The 15,218-nt window shown below is 46.7% G+C and overlaps 1 protein-coding gene across 4 annotated transcripts in view; it reads left to right on the top strand.

Moving 5' to 3' along the window:
* Positions 1-12,718: 12,718 nt before the first annotated feature.
* SUV39H1 (suppressor of variegation 3-9 homolog 1) overlaps positions 12,719-15,218 on the top strand; it is a 133,504-nt gene continuing 131,004 nt past the window's right edge. For 3 of the 4 annotated variants that reach the window (XM_029610978.1, XM_029610970.1, XM_029610987.1), the window contains exon 1: positions 12,881-13,222. In XM_029610978.1, coding sequence (XP_029466838.1) covers positions 13,018-13,222 — 205 coding nt within the window. In that variant the 5' untranslated portion in view covers positions 12,881-13,017. Of the gene's footprint in view, positions 12,828-12,880; positions 13,223-15,218 lie in introns of those variants that run through there. The other variant, XM_029610993.1, reaches the window with a different exon arrangement.

The raw sequence follows: 15,218 nt of genomic DNA on the forward strand, positions 1-15,218 counted from the left end.
GCTTTCGCCAGCCGAGATCTGTCAGTGTTACGACTGTTGCTGCCCGACGTCTCCACTCCGCCCACCTTACCTTTTATGCGACTCCTCCCGCAGTTGATGGACGTCTGAATGCCGCGGCATCTGCCTGCCATCCTCTCAGGCATCCTCTGTCCGGCTTGGGCGCTGCATCCCGCCATGTTGTCCAGGTACCATAGGGCGTGCGCGCCGCGCGGCCCTGCTTCTTATTCTCTCTTTGGTGCGAACCTCATGGGCGTCCCCCTGTGTTGACGTCACGCATCCCGGATACAAAAGCCTACACTTTTTGCTAGCTAATCGAGTTAGCAAGGGATCTCCTTACGGATGGGATTCGCTCTCCGTACCTAGCTACTCTGCCTCTCCAACTTTTGGATTTTATCCTAAAGGGGTACCAGCTCCTCAGGGGCCTCTCTCATTTCTTGCAGGTTGCTATCAGGAACCGGTACTCGCTTCTCGAATGCCCATGTTCCCTGACTCGCTACTTGAACTTATCGCTTCTGCTTGGAAGAAACCGCTGCCTACATCATCAGTGAGTTACCAACTTTATTTCCTCAGAGCTGTTCCCTGGAACCAGATACTCGCTCCTCGAGGGCCTGCTTCTATTCCAGCTTCTGTGTTACCTTCCGGGAGAAACCGCTGTGTGAGTAACTTTACCAACAAGGCTCTATACCAGAACTCTGTGTATGCTCCACTGTACTCACTATCTCAGTTTTCTCCACTACAGCACAGCCATAGAGGGAATCGCTGTTCCAGTATCCTGAGGAACCCTCGCCCAGCCGGGCTTCATCTCTACTCACTACTGCCACATCTGGTGGCTTCTCAACTCTGTCTAATAAAAGATATAACTCTGTGTTGTGTGTCCCAAAGCTGAGCATGACCTGTGGCCCATCACGGGACTTCCCCCTGTGGGCATGGTCAGCTGCCACAGTGTCCAAGGGTCCACCCAAAACCTTACAAACAATAACAGATTGCTAACTCCATGGATCCGGCACAGCTCAATGCCCTGCAGGCCATTCCTGGCCTGGCCCTGCGCATTCCTGAACAGCAAGACGCACTGGAGAAACTCACTTCAGCATTCTATCAACTGCACGCACAGAAGACTCAAGGCGCTACTTCCAGTAATGAAGGTCAGTTACCTGAAGTAACTTTAAAGACTACTGTACTGCTGGCTGCTCCAGTTCGTTTCTCGGGAGAGATTCAGAGAACCAGGGGCTTTCTAAATCAGTACTGCATGCATTTTGCATTACAGCCTTCTCACTGCTCCACAACTTTTGCTAAGACTACTTACATTCTATCTTATCTTGATGGAAGGGCGTTGTCTTGGGCCTCAACACTGTGGGAACGCAAGGATCCTATTTTGCAGGATATTGACAGATTTTTTGACTTATTTAAATTCGTTTTTGGCGATCCTGTCCGAGTAACCATTGCCGGTTCTGCGCTGGTGGTCCTGAAGCAAGGCAACCGACCACTAGCTGATTTTGCGATAGAGTTCAAGACTCTTGCTACAGAACTCTGCTGGGACCCCAAATGCCTGAAAACTCTCTTCTTCAGAGGCCTGGATACTTGCTTGAAAGACGAGCTGGCCGCTCGTGAAACACCTGACTCGCTGGATGAACTAGTGGCTTTGACTACTAGAATCGACCACCTGCTTCGTGATAAGGTGAAAGAACTCTGGCCTAATAGAGGACCAGGTCAGAAGGAGGCTAGTACCAAACCTGCACCTTGGATGGTTCCAGTAATTCCTGTTGCCAGTGGAGATGAACCGATGCAACTTGGTCGCAGTCATTTGACTTCTAAAGAGAGAAGATTTCGGAAGAGGCATGGTCTGTGTATGTATTGTGGACAGGCTGGTTACGATGTCCCAACATGCCCAATTCGTCTGGGAAACGGACGGGCCTAAGTCCTGCAGGAGGACTGTTCTTAGGCCTTACTACGCCCTCTCCTCCACTCTCTCTCCCAGTCTCCTTAATCTGCGGACCGTCTGAGTTTCAAACTCTTGCCCTGGTGGATTCCGGGGCAGGAGGCAACTTTATTCTTCGACGCCTAGTGGAACATTTGAGGATTCCCCTCGTCACTTTGAAGGTTCCACTACTCCTATCTTCCATCCATGGGGAGCCCTTACCTGGTGACGTGACTTGCCAAACCGAACCGGTAATTCTTCGCACCAGAGCTCTCAATACAGAGTCAATTCCCTTCTTTGTGTTAGAGAAGGCCATGCACCCTATTGTCCTGGGGTTACCCTGGTTGCAGTCGCACCAACCCCAATTCGACTGGGCTTCCTTGGAACTCTCCCGCTGGGGTCCAGGTTATCATGGAAAGTGCCATAAGGAGATTGCTCCTGTCATCTGCATGCCTACAACTCCAGCGATGCCGGGACTGCCGCCTCAATACGCATCTTTTGGTGATGTGTTTTCCAAAGAAGCTGCTGACATTCTTCCTCCACACAGGTCCTATGACTGTGCCATAAGACTAAAACCCAATACTGATCCACCTAAAGGACATGTCTAGCCGCTCTCAGCGATTGAGAACAAGGCTATGTCGGAATACATCGAGGAGACAAAAGCCTACACTTTTTGCTAGATAATCGAGTTTGCAAGGGATCTTCTTACGGATGGAATTCACTCTCCGTACCTAGCTACTCTGCCTCTCCAACATTTGGACTTTATCCTAACGGGGAACCTACTCCTCAGGGGCCTCTCTCATTTTTCGCAGGTCACTATCAGGAACCAGTACTCGCTCCTCAAATGCCCATGTTCCCTGACTCACTGCCTGAACTTATCGCTTCTGCTTGGAAGAAACCGCTGCTTACATCATCAGTGAGTTACCAACTTTATTTCCTCAGAGCTGTTCCCTGGAATCGGGTACGCGCTCCTCGAGGGTCTGCCTCTATTCCAGCTTCTGTGTTACCTTCCGGGAGAAACCGCTGTGTGAGTAACTTTACCAACGAGGCTCTATACCAGAACTCTGTGTATGCTGCACTGTACTCACTATCTCAGTTTTCACCACTACAGCACAGCCATAGAAGGAATCACTGTTCCAGTATCCCAAGGAACCCTCGCCCAGCCGGGCTTCATCTCTACTCACTACTGCCACCTCTGGTGGCTTCTCAACTCTGTCTAATAAAAGATATAACTCTGTGTTGTGTGACCCAAAGCTGAGCCTGACCTGTGGCCCCTTACGAGACTTCCCCCCGTGGGCGTGGTCAGCTGCCACAGTGTCCAAGGGTCCACCCAAAACCTTACAAACAATAACAGTCGGGTGGCAACATGGTCCTCCCTACACGCCTTCTCCAGGTTCTACCACCTGGATGTCCAGGTCAGGGAGGATACAGCCTTCGCAAGGGCAGCACTAAGTGGCCTGCGAGACCAGGGTTACTTATTGCGGTCAAGAAAAACGGCACTCAATCGGTGGAAAAGTTCTGATACCTTGAGCGGGCGCAATGAACGCTGTCAGCAGCGCCATATTTAAAGGGGAATTCCTCCGTATCAAGATGGTGACGTAATCATGACGTCAGTGGTCTGGCCAGCGCGCCAAAAATATACTTTTAAATTAAAGAGAACCATTAAATGGTTCTCTTTAATTTAAAAGTATATTTTTGGCGCCACCATCCTCAACCGCAGAGCAGCTTTTTGCCGCCGTCTTTCGTAGCACATCTACAATCAGCTAAGAATATTTTCTTCTGGCAGTTGGCAGCCCTTGAAGAAGGAGCTTTCGGCTCCAACACATCTTGATGCTGGCTTCATGATAAGTGCCAGAGCGTAAGATTAAATGGTTCTCTTTAATTTAAAAGTATATTTTTGGCGCGCTGGCCAGACCACTGACGTCATGATTAAGTCACCATCTTGATACGGAGGAATTCCCCTTTAAATATGGCGCTGCTGACAGCGTTCATTGCGCCCGCTCAAGGCATCAGAACCTTTCCACCGATTGAGTGTCGTTTTTCTTGACCGCAGTAAGTAACCCTGGTCTCGCAGAATACAGAATATACACTGACAGCCAGTGTCAGCATTTCCTTGTGACATAAAAATTCTTGGTATTTTTTCCGTTCTCTATATATTGTTTTCACAGTGTTTTGAGTGGCAGTATTGCCACCACCCGAGACATCCCCTTCGGGGATCAATGGGGACCGCGTAATAATATAAAAAATCACATCCATGCAGAGCAGCGTAATGAGCTGCCGCTTCTCACCACAAGTATGCATCATTATTGTTCCACTTGAGGCATCCATTTGTTAAGTGGTTTACCAATAACTAAGGAGATTTTTGTCGCTGTTTGGTATGTTTTTGCATAGATTTACAACCAGCCGAGTGTGAGCAAACCTCAACCGCAGAGCAGCTTTTTGCCGCCGTCTCTTGTAGCACATCTACAATCAGCTAAGAATATTTTCTTCTGGCAGTTGGCAGCCCTTGAAGAAGGAGCTTTCGGCTCCGAAACATCTTGATGTCGGCTTCATGATAAGTGCCAGAGCGTAAGATAAGTGCAAGTAAATGAGTAAACAACTAGTGAATGGCAATCACGTTTGGCGATGCAACACTCGTTTATAAAGAAGAGTTCATAAGAAAGTTAAATAAGTAAAAAAAGCAAAAAAACCATCAAAAATTATCAGGGTACCTAATGATTGTTAAAGCCTTACATTGATGGGCTTATAGACACGATAGCTAAAAATTATTCCCACAGCTACGTATGAAGGTACCATATCTGATTCTATTTAAGGTTTCTCCTACATAGCACATATTTTTTCATATATGATTATCCATGGCATAACAATGATTTTCTGCTAATTGATGTGCTAGAGCACAGAAATTATCCTAGGTAGCGATCTTAAGAGTTTCTACTAAGGCTTGTAACATAGTAACAAAGTAACATAGTAATGACAGCAGAAAAAGACTAAAATGGTCCATCTAGTCTGCCCAGCAAGCTTCCCAAGGTAGTAACTGCCGCTCCGTGCAGGTTACCCCCATGTTTCTCTTAAGGGTAATAACTGCCACTCCGTGCAGATCACCCCCATGTCTCTCTTAAGGGTAGTAACTGCCGCTCTGTGCAGGTTACCCCAATGTTTTTCTTAAGGGTAGTAACTGCCATTCCATGTAGGTAACCCCCATGTTTCAGCGGTTAAGCTTTTTTATTCATTCCCATCCTCTAGCCTTTTAGGGATCCACAGTGTTTATCCCATGCCCCTTTGAAATCCTTCACAGTTTAAGTCTTCACCACTTCCTCCAGAAGGGCATTCTAGGCATCCACCACACTCTCAGTGAAGAAATATTTCCTGACATTGGTTCTAAGTCTTCCTCCCTGGAGTTTCAAATCGTGACCCCTAGTTATACTAAATTGTTTCCAATGGAAAAGGTTTGTTGGCGACCATGGATCATTAAAACCTTTCAAGTATCTGAAGGTCTGTATCATATCACCCCTGCTCCTCCTTTCCTCAGGGTGTACATATTCAGTTTCTTCAACCTCTCCTCATGAGTCATTCGATGGAGACCCTCCACCATTTTGGTCGCCCTTCTCTGGACCGCCTCCATCCTGTCTCTGTCTCCTTTGAGATACGATCTCCAGAACTGAACACAGTACTCCAGGTGAGGCCTCACCAAGGACCTGTACAAGGGGTTTATCACTTCCCTTTTCTTACTAGATATTTCTCTCTCTATGCAGTAAGCACAGGACAGCAGTAGAGAGACAGCCAATAGCATGTACGTTGGAAAATGGGAACCATTCAGAAGCCATCAATCTATTGCATTCCTCAACAATAATAGGTGTATATCGTAAGGCATTCTGATTGTCCTGATCAGAGAAATCCAGGGAGGGGAGTTCTTCTAAGGTTTGCCATTTACGATGGGACCTGTATGTTTGCTTGTGCTGGGAAAAAGCAGAAATAGGCAAATAAGCATACATAGGGGTATATTTTTCAGTACAATCAACAGGGAGAGTAGTTTGAATTTTATATCCCCTTGACAAGAGAAATACACAAGAACTGAAACATGGTTAGGCTATGAGGACTGAATGTCCAAAATAATCATCTTAATAATAATAAACCACTCTTCCCAAAAAAGTAAACATGAGGCAATGTTATGGGATGGGAATCTAGTATGATTCACTGATATTGAAGCTACCTCAGTGACTACCTGGTACCACTGGAATATCTGGTTATGATATTGCATGGCACCATGATACTCAACAGACCTCTAAGGGAGAGAAGAGTAGAGGGAGGGCAGATGGGTGAAAAAGGAGGATCTGAAATGGGGAAAAAGGAAGGGGGAGAGAGGGTTCTGGGATCAAGGAGCAGGCCCAGCATGACCGGTGTGCATACCATGCATTTGCACGGGGCGGCACACCTGGGGGGGGGGGGGGGGAGGTGGCAGCAGGAAATGCCTGGGTCCACCGGCAGAGCTTAACCCACCGGCTGCTGAAGAAGGAGGGAGGCCAAAGGCCGCCGGTGGAGCTCAACCTACTAAGTGAAGCAGATGGCCATGTTTTTATTTGTATGTGCGTGCACCCATGTGCCCATGCACAGTTTCCGTTCCCTCCCCCCCCCAAGCAGGAAGGCCGATGGGCCATGGGGGAGCTCATGCCACCTCAGCCCGATGACAACAAGAGACCTGTGAGGCAGTGGTGGAGCTCATCCCACCACGACCCGATGACAACAGGAGACCTGTGGGGCCGTGGTGGAGCTCATCCCATCATGGCCCAATGACAACAGAAGGCACTGGGTGTATGTGTGTATGAGTGGGAGCCTGTGTGTGTCTGTAAGAGCATGTATGTGTGTGTGTGTGTGTGTGTGTCTGTATGACAGCCTATGTATTTGTGTCTGTGTTAGAGCCTATGTGTGAGTGTGTGTGTCTGTGTGAGAGCATATGTGCCTGTGAGCTTGGGTGTGTGTTTGTGTGCCTGTGAGAGCCTATGTGTCACATATAGGCTCTCACAGGCACACACACACATAATGTATCTGTGAGAGAGAAGCCTGTGTATGTGAGAAAAAGAGTGTGTGAGAGAATGAATATATTATTGTGCGTGTGTGTGTGAAAGGGAAGATAAATTTTGTACGGCCCTACTTCCCCCAATCCTCGATGATCTCAGGGTAACTGGAAATCAAAGATCCCAAGTATGGAGAGCAGATTTTTAAATCATTATTAGTTTAATTATTGAGTGTAATCTGATGTTTCTGCTCTTTGAAATATTTAATTTTGCGAGGGGAATAGAACATTTTTTAATTATTGGATGTTTTGAAATACTGTATTGATGTTTGGAAAATTTTGGATATTCTATTAACTGGTTTGAAATATTTATTCTTTTTATGAAAATAATTTTACAATTATGATTGATGTTTTATATTTCTTGATTTTTTTTATTTGTTTTAAGAAGAATGGTAATGTTCCTGTTTTTCCATTGTTGTTCTGCATATATAGGCTGGCTTTTTGTGGGCTCCAGTTCAGTTCTTCTCAGCAAGTTTCTGTTTATACTTTCTGATCTCTTCATTCTGTATTTGGTGAGGGTCTGTGTTAGGAAGTTCTAGGGAGCGGTTCTGTTTCCGGAGAGATAGTGTGCCCTTAGGCCACAGCACAATCCCAGAGGAACTCCGAAGAGGCGTCGAGGCAAGCGAGACATAACCAAGCACGGGCGGACAGGCTGAAGACCAGGGGCCCTGACCTCTGCCGAACCCGAACGCACCAGAAGAGACCCAACAACGCAATGCTGGTCTCTGGGGTAGGCCTCCAGCCACTCGATAGTCCTTTTGGACCTGCCGTATGGGAACGGCAGGCGCGACAGGATGGACAGAGGTCAAGGACAGGTGATGGTACTGGTACAAGAACAAGACGTAGGTACTTGGAGACTTGGATGAGACGAGGCACTTGGAGACTTGGGCGAGGATTCAGGATACTCAGAGGCTTAGGCAAGGACTCAGGATACAGGTACTAGTACGGGATGAGTACTGCACCGCAGCGCGCCCTATACAGTTGCCCATGGCTGGTCGCGGACCACGCTGGACGTGAAGCAGACTCCAGTGAGGAAGTGAAGATTTGGATCCAGAGACATGTCGAAGATTCAGGAGAGCCCTGCAATGAGGTGTGTCCTACACAGCCGCCCATGGTTGGTCGCAGACCACCCAGAAGTGGAGCAGGTTCTGGCTTGAGTCTAGGGCATGGACAGAAGCAGGCACAAGGTACTCCGAAGACTGGGGACAGGATTCAAGACTGATGATGGAGTTGTCAAGTGCCATTTAGTAAGCCAGGGTCTTGACAGGAAAGCCCAACAGGTTAAGGCTGATGGATTGGCAGACAGAGTGGCGTCCTCTAGGGTACTTAGGAAGAATGCCAGGGGTAGGAGTACCAGGCGAGACACGCTTAGACTGACGCCTTTACTTGGATGATGAGACTTGCAGCAGACCTCAGACTCTTCTAAATCAGATGGCCAAACCATCACCGGCGGATGATGTTTGAGAGTTACAAGAAGAAACATTGAAGGCGTAGGAACCGCAGGGAGATGTCGCTGGTCTTTGAATACAAGGTGGAAGCCAGGCTGAAACATGGAAACCCGGAAGAATCAGAAGATGCTGAGCGTAACAAGTGGAGAAAACTTGCTGGTTCAACTCGAGGGTGAAAGAGAGGTAATCCAAGCCCCAGTCGAAGAACGGTAACAGATGGGGTGCAGGACGAAGGGCCTTAATTGGGAATTGGGAACCATGAAGTGTGAATTCTCCTTCCAAGGCGATGAAGCTGATAGACAGAAGGCACAGGGTGTCCAGCTACGTGAGGATATCTCCTAGGTGCAGGCGCCTCCTGCAGGTCGTAAAGAAAAATAAACCCAGGGAATATAAAAAAATCTTGACGAGGTGGAAGCAGAAAAAAGGAGGAACCAAATTCTTAGGCAGCTGGTGGAAGCTAGCAAACCTTGTGGCAGGCGCCTCCGGCAGGTCGTGAACCAAAATATACCCAGGCTGTACGGGTGCTTCCCAAGAAAGGTTCTTGGTAAACGAGCAGATGCTAGCGCCTGCTACAGGTCATAGAAGAAAGAAAAAATTCCAAAGGCTGGCGCCTCCAGAGGGTCAAGGGATTCTCAGGAAAGCTTGAACAAAAATTCTTGAGCCTCCTGGACTGATGAGCTGGAACATTGGAGAATCCAGGAGCGGACTGGCTCCTTGCAAAGGCAACGAGGGACTGACGAAGAGCCATTTTTATAGGGCTGGAGAGAAGAAGCCCTGGATACGTCATCGGGTGGGGCCGCGGGGCTTTTCCTGCTGCGGGCCCATTAAAAGTCGGAGAGAGGCGCAGCCGCGCACCTAGAGGAAAGGCAGAAACAGGGACAGTGGCAGCGGCGTCCACACCACAAAGATCAAGCAAGAGGCAGCACTAGGCCGTGAAACGAGGCCCTGATGTCAGCAGCTCCTGGCCACGGAAGAAGAGCAGGACTGCGGCAGCTCCCTGCTGCAAGAAGACAGCAGCGTCGGCAGCGGCCTCTGGGCCGCACCAGGAAGGACGTCGGGGGATGTCGGCAGCTGCTTTGCCCGCCGCGAGAGACATGCGGCAGCACTCGGGCCGCGACCAGAGGTGTTAGCGGTGGCCTCCGGGCCACGTGAGGGACGGTATTGGCGGCGGCCTCCAGCCATGGAAGGTGAGAGGCTGCTTGCGAGCCTAACTGCAAGTGGTATCATAACAGTCTGTCTGTGTTCTGCTTATGTGATGGAGGTTTGGGAGTGGGGGCGTGTCAGTTTTTAAAAATATAGATTGCAGGAGGGAGCTTGGCTTTATTTGATGGACCTGGACAGAGATTAAATGAATCGTGGGGGGAACGCAGTAATTATTCACACAGGGCAGCAAAAAAACTAGCACTGGCCCTGTCAAGTAGACATCCTGATTGGGGGAAGGAAGGTAGCTTTCCCTGCCCCTACTCTGGTGCTACTCAATTTTCAGCCCCGCTCTAGCATCTTTCTTTTTCACCCCCAATCCTGCAAGTCCTCTCTCTTTCACATAGTCACCCCCCTCTTCTGTACCCACCGTCACTCTCCTCAGCCAAATAGCCTTGCCAACCCAGCCTGTCCCTAACCTACAATTTTCTCCCCATTACCCAACCAGCCTGGCCCCCTTCAGCCTGCAAGCTAATTTCCTTCATCAGCCATCCCCCATCCAGTATTAGGAGTAAAATCCCTCGTTCCGCTGGTGAATGGGAACCTGCTGAATCGAGCAGAGTTGGAGGAGGTTCTGAATTTTGACCTAGAAAGCATAGCTAATTCAGCCTGCTTATCGACGGGAAAAATACTCGTACACAGAGAAAGAGAGTCAGACATATATAAATATAGCATCCAGATAACTGCTGCAGGTTTTGTTACCTGTGAATTTTCCCCCATCATCTCCATGGCAAATCTGGCACTGGATGATGAGGTATACATTGGATTTGTGGGTTGCTCACAGCTTCAGTACATTTTTCAGTAATACTTCCTTGGCTACCGATTTTACAAAGGATCAAATACAAAATTTTAACCACTCTACACAACGAAATCTACATAGATGATAACACGGCCCTCGACCACATGATTCAACTGCACAAAACTCCACACACGACAAGAAATACCGGCAAATGGCTACTAGTCATACCCTCCCTTCCCTCTGCTAAACTATCCAACACTAGGAATAGAGCATTTTCGATTGCTGGACCAAAAGAATGGAACTCTTTCCCAGTCTACCTAAGTTCGATCAGAGACTCCAAATCTTTCAAAAAAGAACTTAAAACATGGTTATTTAAACAAACATTCACAGACGGAGTTGGTTAATCTAATCCCATCCGATCAGACTTACTTCCTCTGCTAACCATGCTTTACTTACTTACCTCCCCTTCTAACCATGCTCTATTTACTTCCTACCCCCCATACCTTTTCTCCTTTACCCCTCTATTCAAATTATGTCATGCACAGCTTTTCCTCCCATGGCCCCCTAGGACCCTTTCCCTCCCACTTCTCTTTTCCCTTTTGTATAAGTCTCCTTAACACACCCAAGCGCGTTTTCAGTTTAGTTATGTATTTAATTGCTTAATTATACATGCTCTCCCACTGCAAGTCCAATTTGTAAGTCTTACTCTCTTATACCTATCCTCACATTTCTGACATTTGCCGAATTGTTACTAGTTGTCTATACACGTTTCAATATGTTCGTTATGAATGCGTTTTATGTATGATGTTGGTTACATTGTAAACCGGAGTGAAGGCAGCCTGCTATACTTCGGTATATAAAAGAGTCTAAATAAAATAAATAATCATAATTTAGCTCCTTTCTATCTCTCCTTTTGCTGCTTTAACTATCTCCAATCTCAGCTTTTAGCCCAGTCCTATCAATCATTTGTCCCAGCTCCTCATCCTGCAGGTACTCCCTCTGCTACTTGCTGCCTGTAGATTCCTCCTTATCTATGCTCAGCTCCTTTCCCTGCCTGGACTTTTTGTCCCTCTATCCCATCCCCTCAGTTCCTTGGCAGGAGCAGACATCCTCACTCCAGGAACTTCAGCTCCCTCTTTACAAAAGCAGGAAAAGGCAAAAGTCTGTTCAATATGGGCATCCAGCTTTAATTAGGTATCTTGGCTGTTACAGCTCTGTCACTGCTGTTGCTCCTAAAACTCTAGTGGCTCCGTGCATGTTTTCTCCCTCACTCAACTTGGGGATGGAAGGATTGAAAGGAGCCCAAGGAATGGGAAGAGGAAGAGGTTATTTTTGCTGGCAAAAAGAATAAGAATAAAAACTTTTCCTTTTTCAGACCAAGTGCCTGGAGTCTTCTGTTTGTGCCTGCTCTTTGTAGCCTATTACAGTACTGCATGCAATGTGTATGCTGCACAAAGCAGGGCCCAGTTGTCTAGTGTCCTGCAAGCTGCCCATTAATTCCCACACTTCAGGGCTGAATGTAATACTTAGGAAAGAAAAGTATGCTTGATTACATATATACTTAGAAAAGAGGCCCTGTACATTTCAGAGACACCCCTGGTGTCTCTTGTTGCAGTGAGGTGCTAACACATAGGCATGGTCTGGCCTTGAGCAGCAGGTAGCAGTCATTTTTCTAACAGCATACTGGCTGGAAAATACTGATGTAGATGTTAAATAGGGCAGGGCTCAGTTTACATGTCTTACTGCTGCTTCCTTCCTGAAATTGTCTGCGTTTAGGTTGTTTAGTTTTACCTTTACAGCTGATAAACACATGGATTTTATTTTATCACTGGTTCCGTTCCCTTCCCCCAATTCTAGTTTACAGTAGTTTAGCTGAGGCCAGGGTGCTAGCTAGAGTCAAAGGCTTTTTAAAAAATCTCTCGCTGAGATTCAAAAAACTTTATTGGAATGATAATTTGTACATGCATTTCCATGGGAATAAAGTGGGTAAAAAAGTAAAAAAAAAACAACATAGCCAGTGATAACAGTAAAATAAAATTACAGACTAATCGCAGCTTATATCTACTGGCCTAGCAGACTGCCTAAAAGACTAGTTGCTCGTTTAAAACTTATAAATCTCCACCTCTACCTCTACCGAAATCGTGGGCGACGGGAGGGGCAGGAAGAGAGGCGGAGGCCGCCCCTTTCCTTTTCAGCCCCTCCCCGTCTTCCCCTTCTCTCTCCGCTATTGGACAATTCTTACTTGGTTCCCGCCACGCACCTGCCCCTATTCCACACTATACCCAATCCCTTGCGCGCGCGCTCCTCTTGCGCCCACCTTCCTCTCCTGACCCCTCCCCCATCCCCCCGCGTCTCGCGCTCCTACGCGGATAGGCGCGGGGTAGGGTGGGTAAAGTTTTTTTTAAAACTCCTCCTGTTCGAGGGAAGTAATGAAAATGGCGGAAAATTTAAAAGGTGAGTGAGTCCTTCCTTACTTTGGCTATAAAATGGCGCCGAGCGAGCTGTTGTGGAGATTTTTCGCGTGCGTTAGTCAGCGTCAACGGTCGCTGGCTTTCTCTTCATCTCTGTGTCCTGGCCGGCGCTCCATAGCAGGAAAAGAGAGTCTCGTGCCGGCACGAAACTTTCCACAGAACGAGCCAATGAAATGAATGAATGTGCAATCAATCTCGCGCCGCTAGCTTGGAAGTTTCTAATGAAGTTTCTATGGGGCGCGAGATGGATTATGAGTGCCGTCTTCAATCCCCACAAGGCTCGGCTTGCCCGCATTTTGTTGGTCGATGTTTCTAGCGAAACCTTGCAGAGGTTGGAGGAGGCCGAGAGTCCGCGCGCTGCTGTTCGTGCGGCCGAAGGTTCGAATTCGTTAAATGTTCGCGCCAGTGACGTGATTTAAGGGGAGTGCGGGCAGAGGAAGTGGGGAAAGTGTTCCTCGATTCCACCTTGCATCTTATATGTATTTCTGTGTAATATATGTGAGGCGTGCATGGTATTTCTCTGCCTAACTGAACTGATAACGTGTTCAGCCTTGCCAGGTTTTAAACGTGACTTGTACCCAACGTAGGAGAAACTTATAGCTCAAATAACTGAGAAAGGGGGTCCCCAAGGCCGAAAATAGAACAGTCTTCAAAAGACCAAGTAGTAGTTAATATAAACGCTTTTTTTCAGCTTATTTCTAATAACATTAAATGCACCATGTTTTACAGTATGGCAACATGTCCAAACAGGTGGTCTTAGTATATGGAAATGTATCCGCAAAGCCATTTCCACGGGTAGAAGAACGAAATTGCTTACCTGTAACGTGTTCTCTGTAGTTTTACAACAAAACAGCAACTTCAGTAAGGTCACCTGATGGTGCAGAGTCGGGTCATTTTTCTCTCAAAGCTCACAACGTTCAATTTTTTTTTTAAAGTATATGGAGGCTTCCTCCGTCTCTTCCATGCTATGCAAACTTCCCAGGGAGGAGGGAGGGCTTGTTATTGATTGTTTTACTATCCACAGTATTGTTATGCTGTGTAGTTATTTATTTATTTTTAATTTTTCTAATTCGAAGTTCCTGTATGAATACAGATCACACTGGTTTTACATAATAACAAAATTCGCTTAGGAGCGTCACATAGAACAAAGAAGGCATAAATATGAAATTAATATTAACTTGTAAACTGTACATATCCTATCATATCAATTAACTTCTCGTAACTATGTCTCGGTGGAAAGCTTTGGAGAGGTGGGAGCCAATTGCGGTAGAAAGAGAGGGGGAATAAATAGTCAGAGGTTGCAAGAATTAGGACAATGAAGGCTGGAATCTGGAGTATGGGAAGAATAGCATTAGGAGTCAGGGAAGGCTAGGCTGAATAGCCATGTTTTAAGTCTTTTTTTTTTTTTTTTTTTTTTTTTTTTTTTTTTAATGTAGACGGACACTGCTCTTGCCTGAGGTCTGGTGGTAATGTGTTCCATTGAGGTCCAGCTGTCCAGAGGGCCCTCTTTCTTAGGGCTGATTTTGCTTGTGGGGCAAACAGGGTGTCTTTAAAGGCGCTTCTAATGGGTCTGGATGAGGTGTGAATTGAATAGTGGTGTCGATGGATGTGAGGTTGTGTTTGGCTTTATGGATAATCGTGAGGACTTTGAAGAGGATCCTGAACTTGACGGGTAGCCAGTGGAGGTGTTGAAGAACGGGGGTGATATGATCTCTTTTTTTGGTGTTGGTGAGGATCCTGGCGGCTGAGTTTTGAACCATTTGAAGAGGTTTTATGGTGTTAGCTGGGAGTCCGAGCAGGAGGGAGTTGCAATCTTGGAGGTGAAGGAGAGGTTTTAAATTTCTGAGAACTTGTAATTTGAAGAAACAATCTTTCGCTGTGGTGTTCACAAAGTTCTTTAGGTTAAACTGATTATCTAGGATCACGCCTAGTTAGTCTCTCAGCGGGGAGGGGGAGAGGTTGGGTTTTGCAACTCGGCCTGCTACAGCTAGAGATTTCTTTACCAGAAATTAGAATTTAAAAGAATAAAGAAATACAATTTATTTCTATATCGTATTTACCATCTGTAATAGCAACACTAATGAGCCCTAGCTCACAACAGGGAACACCTATTATAGGTAATCAAGGTCACTTCTCCTTGGATTAGCAGAACAAATTGCCACACAAGATGGGATTCCCCAGCTAAGTTGCTCTGAAGTAGTTTTTGCTTTTGACTGATTTCTTTGCAACCCGTGTTGTATTTGTAGGATGTTTGGTTTATTTAAATTTGTATTTCTTGTCAGAATATCTTTACTTGAATCCTTATTCAAACAGTAATGTTTGTTTAAACAATGTATATTCTGCTTTTAATGGATATCTATGCTAGGTGGATCAT

Source organism: Rhinatrema bivittatum, chromosome 1, assembly GCF_901001135.1.
Source record: "Rhinatrema bivittatum chromosome 1, aRhiBiv1.1, whole genome shotgun sequence".
In the NCBI taxonomy this organism is placed as follows: Eukaryota; Metazoa; Chordata; class Amphibia; order Gymnophiona; family Rhinatrematidae; genus Rhinatrema; species Rhinatrema bivittatum.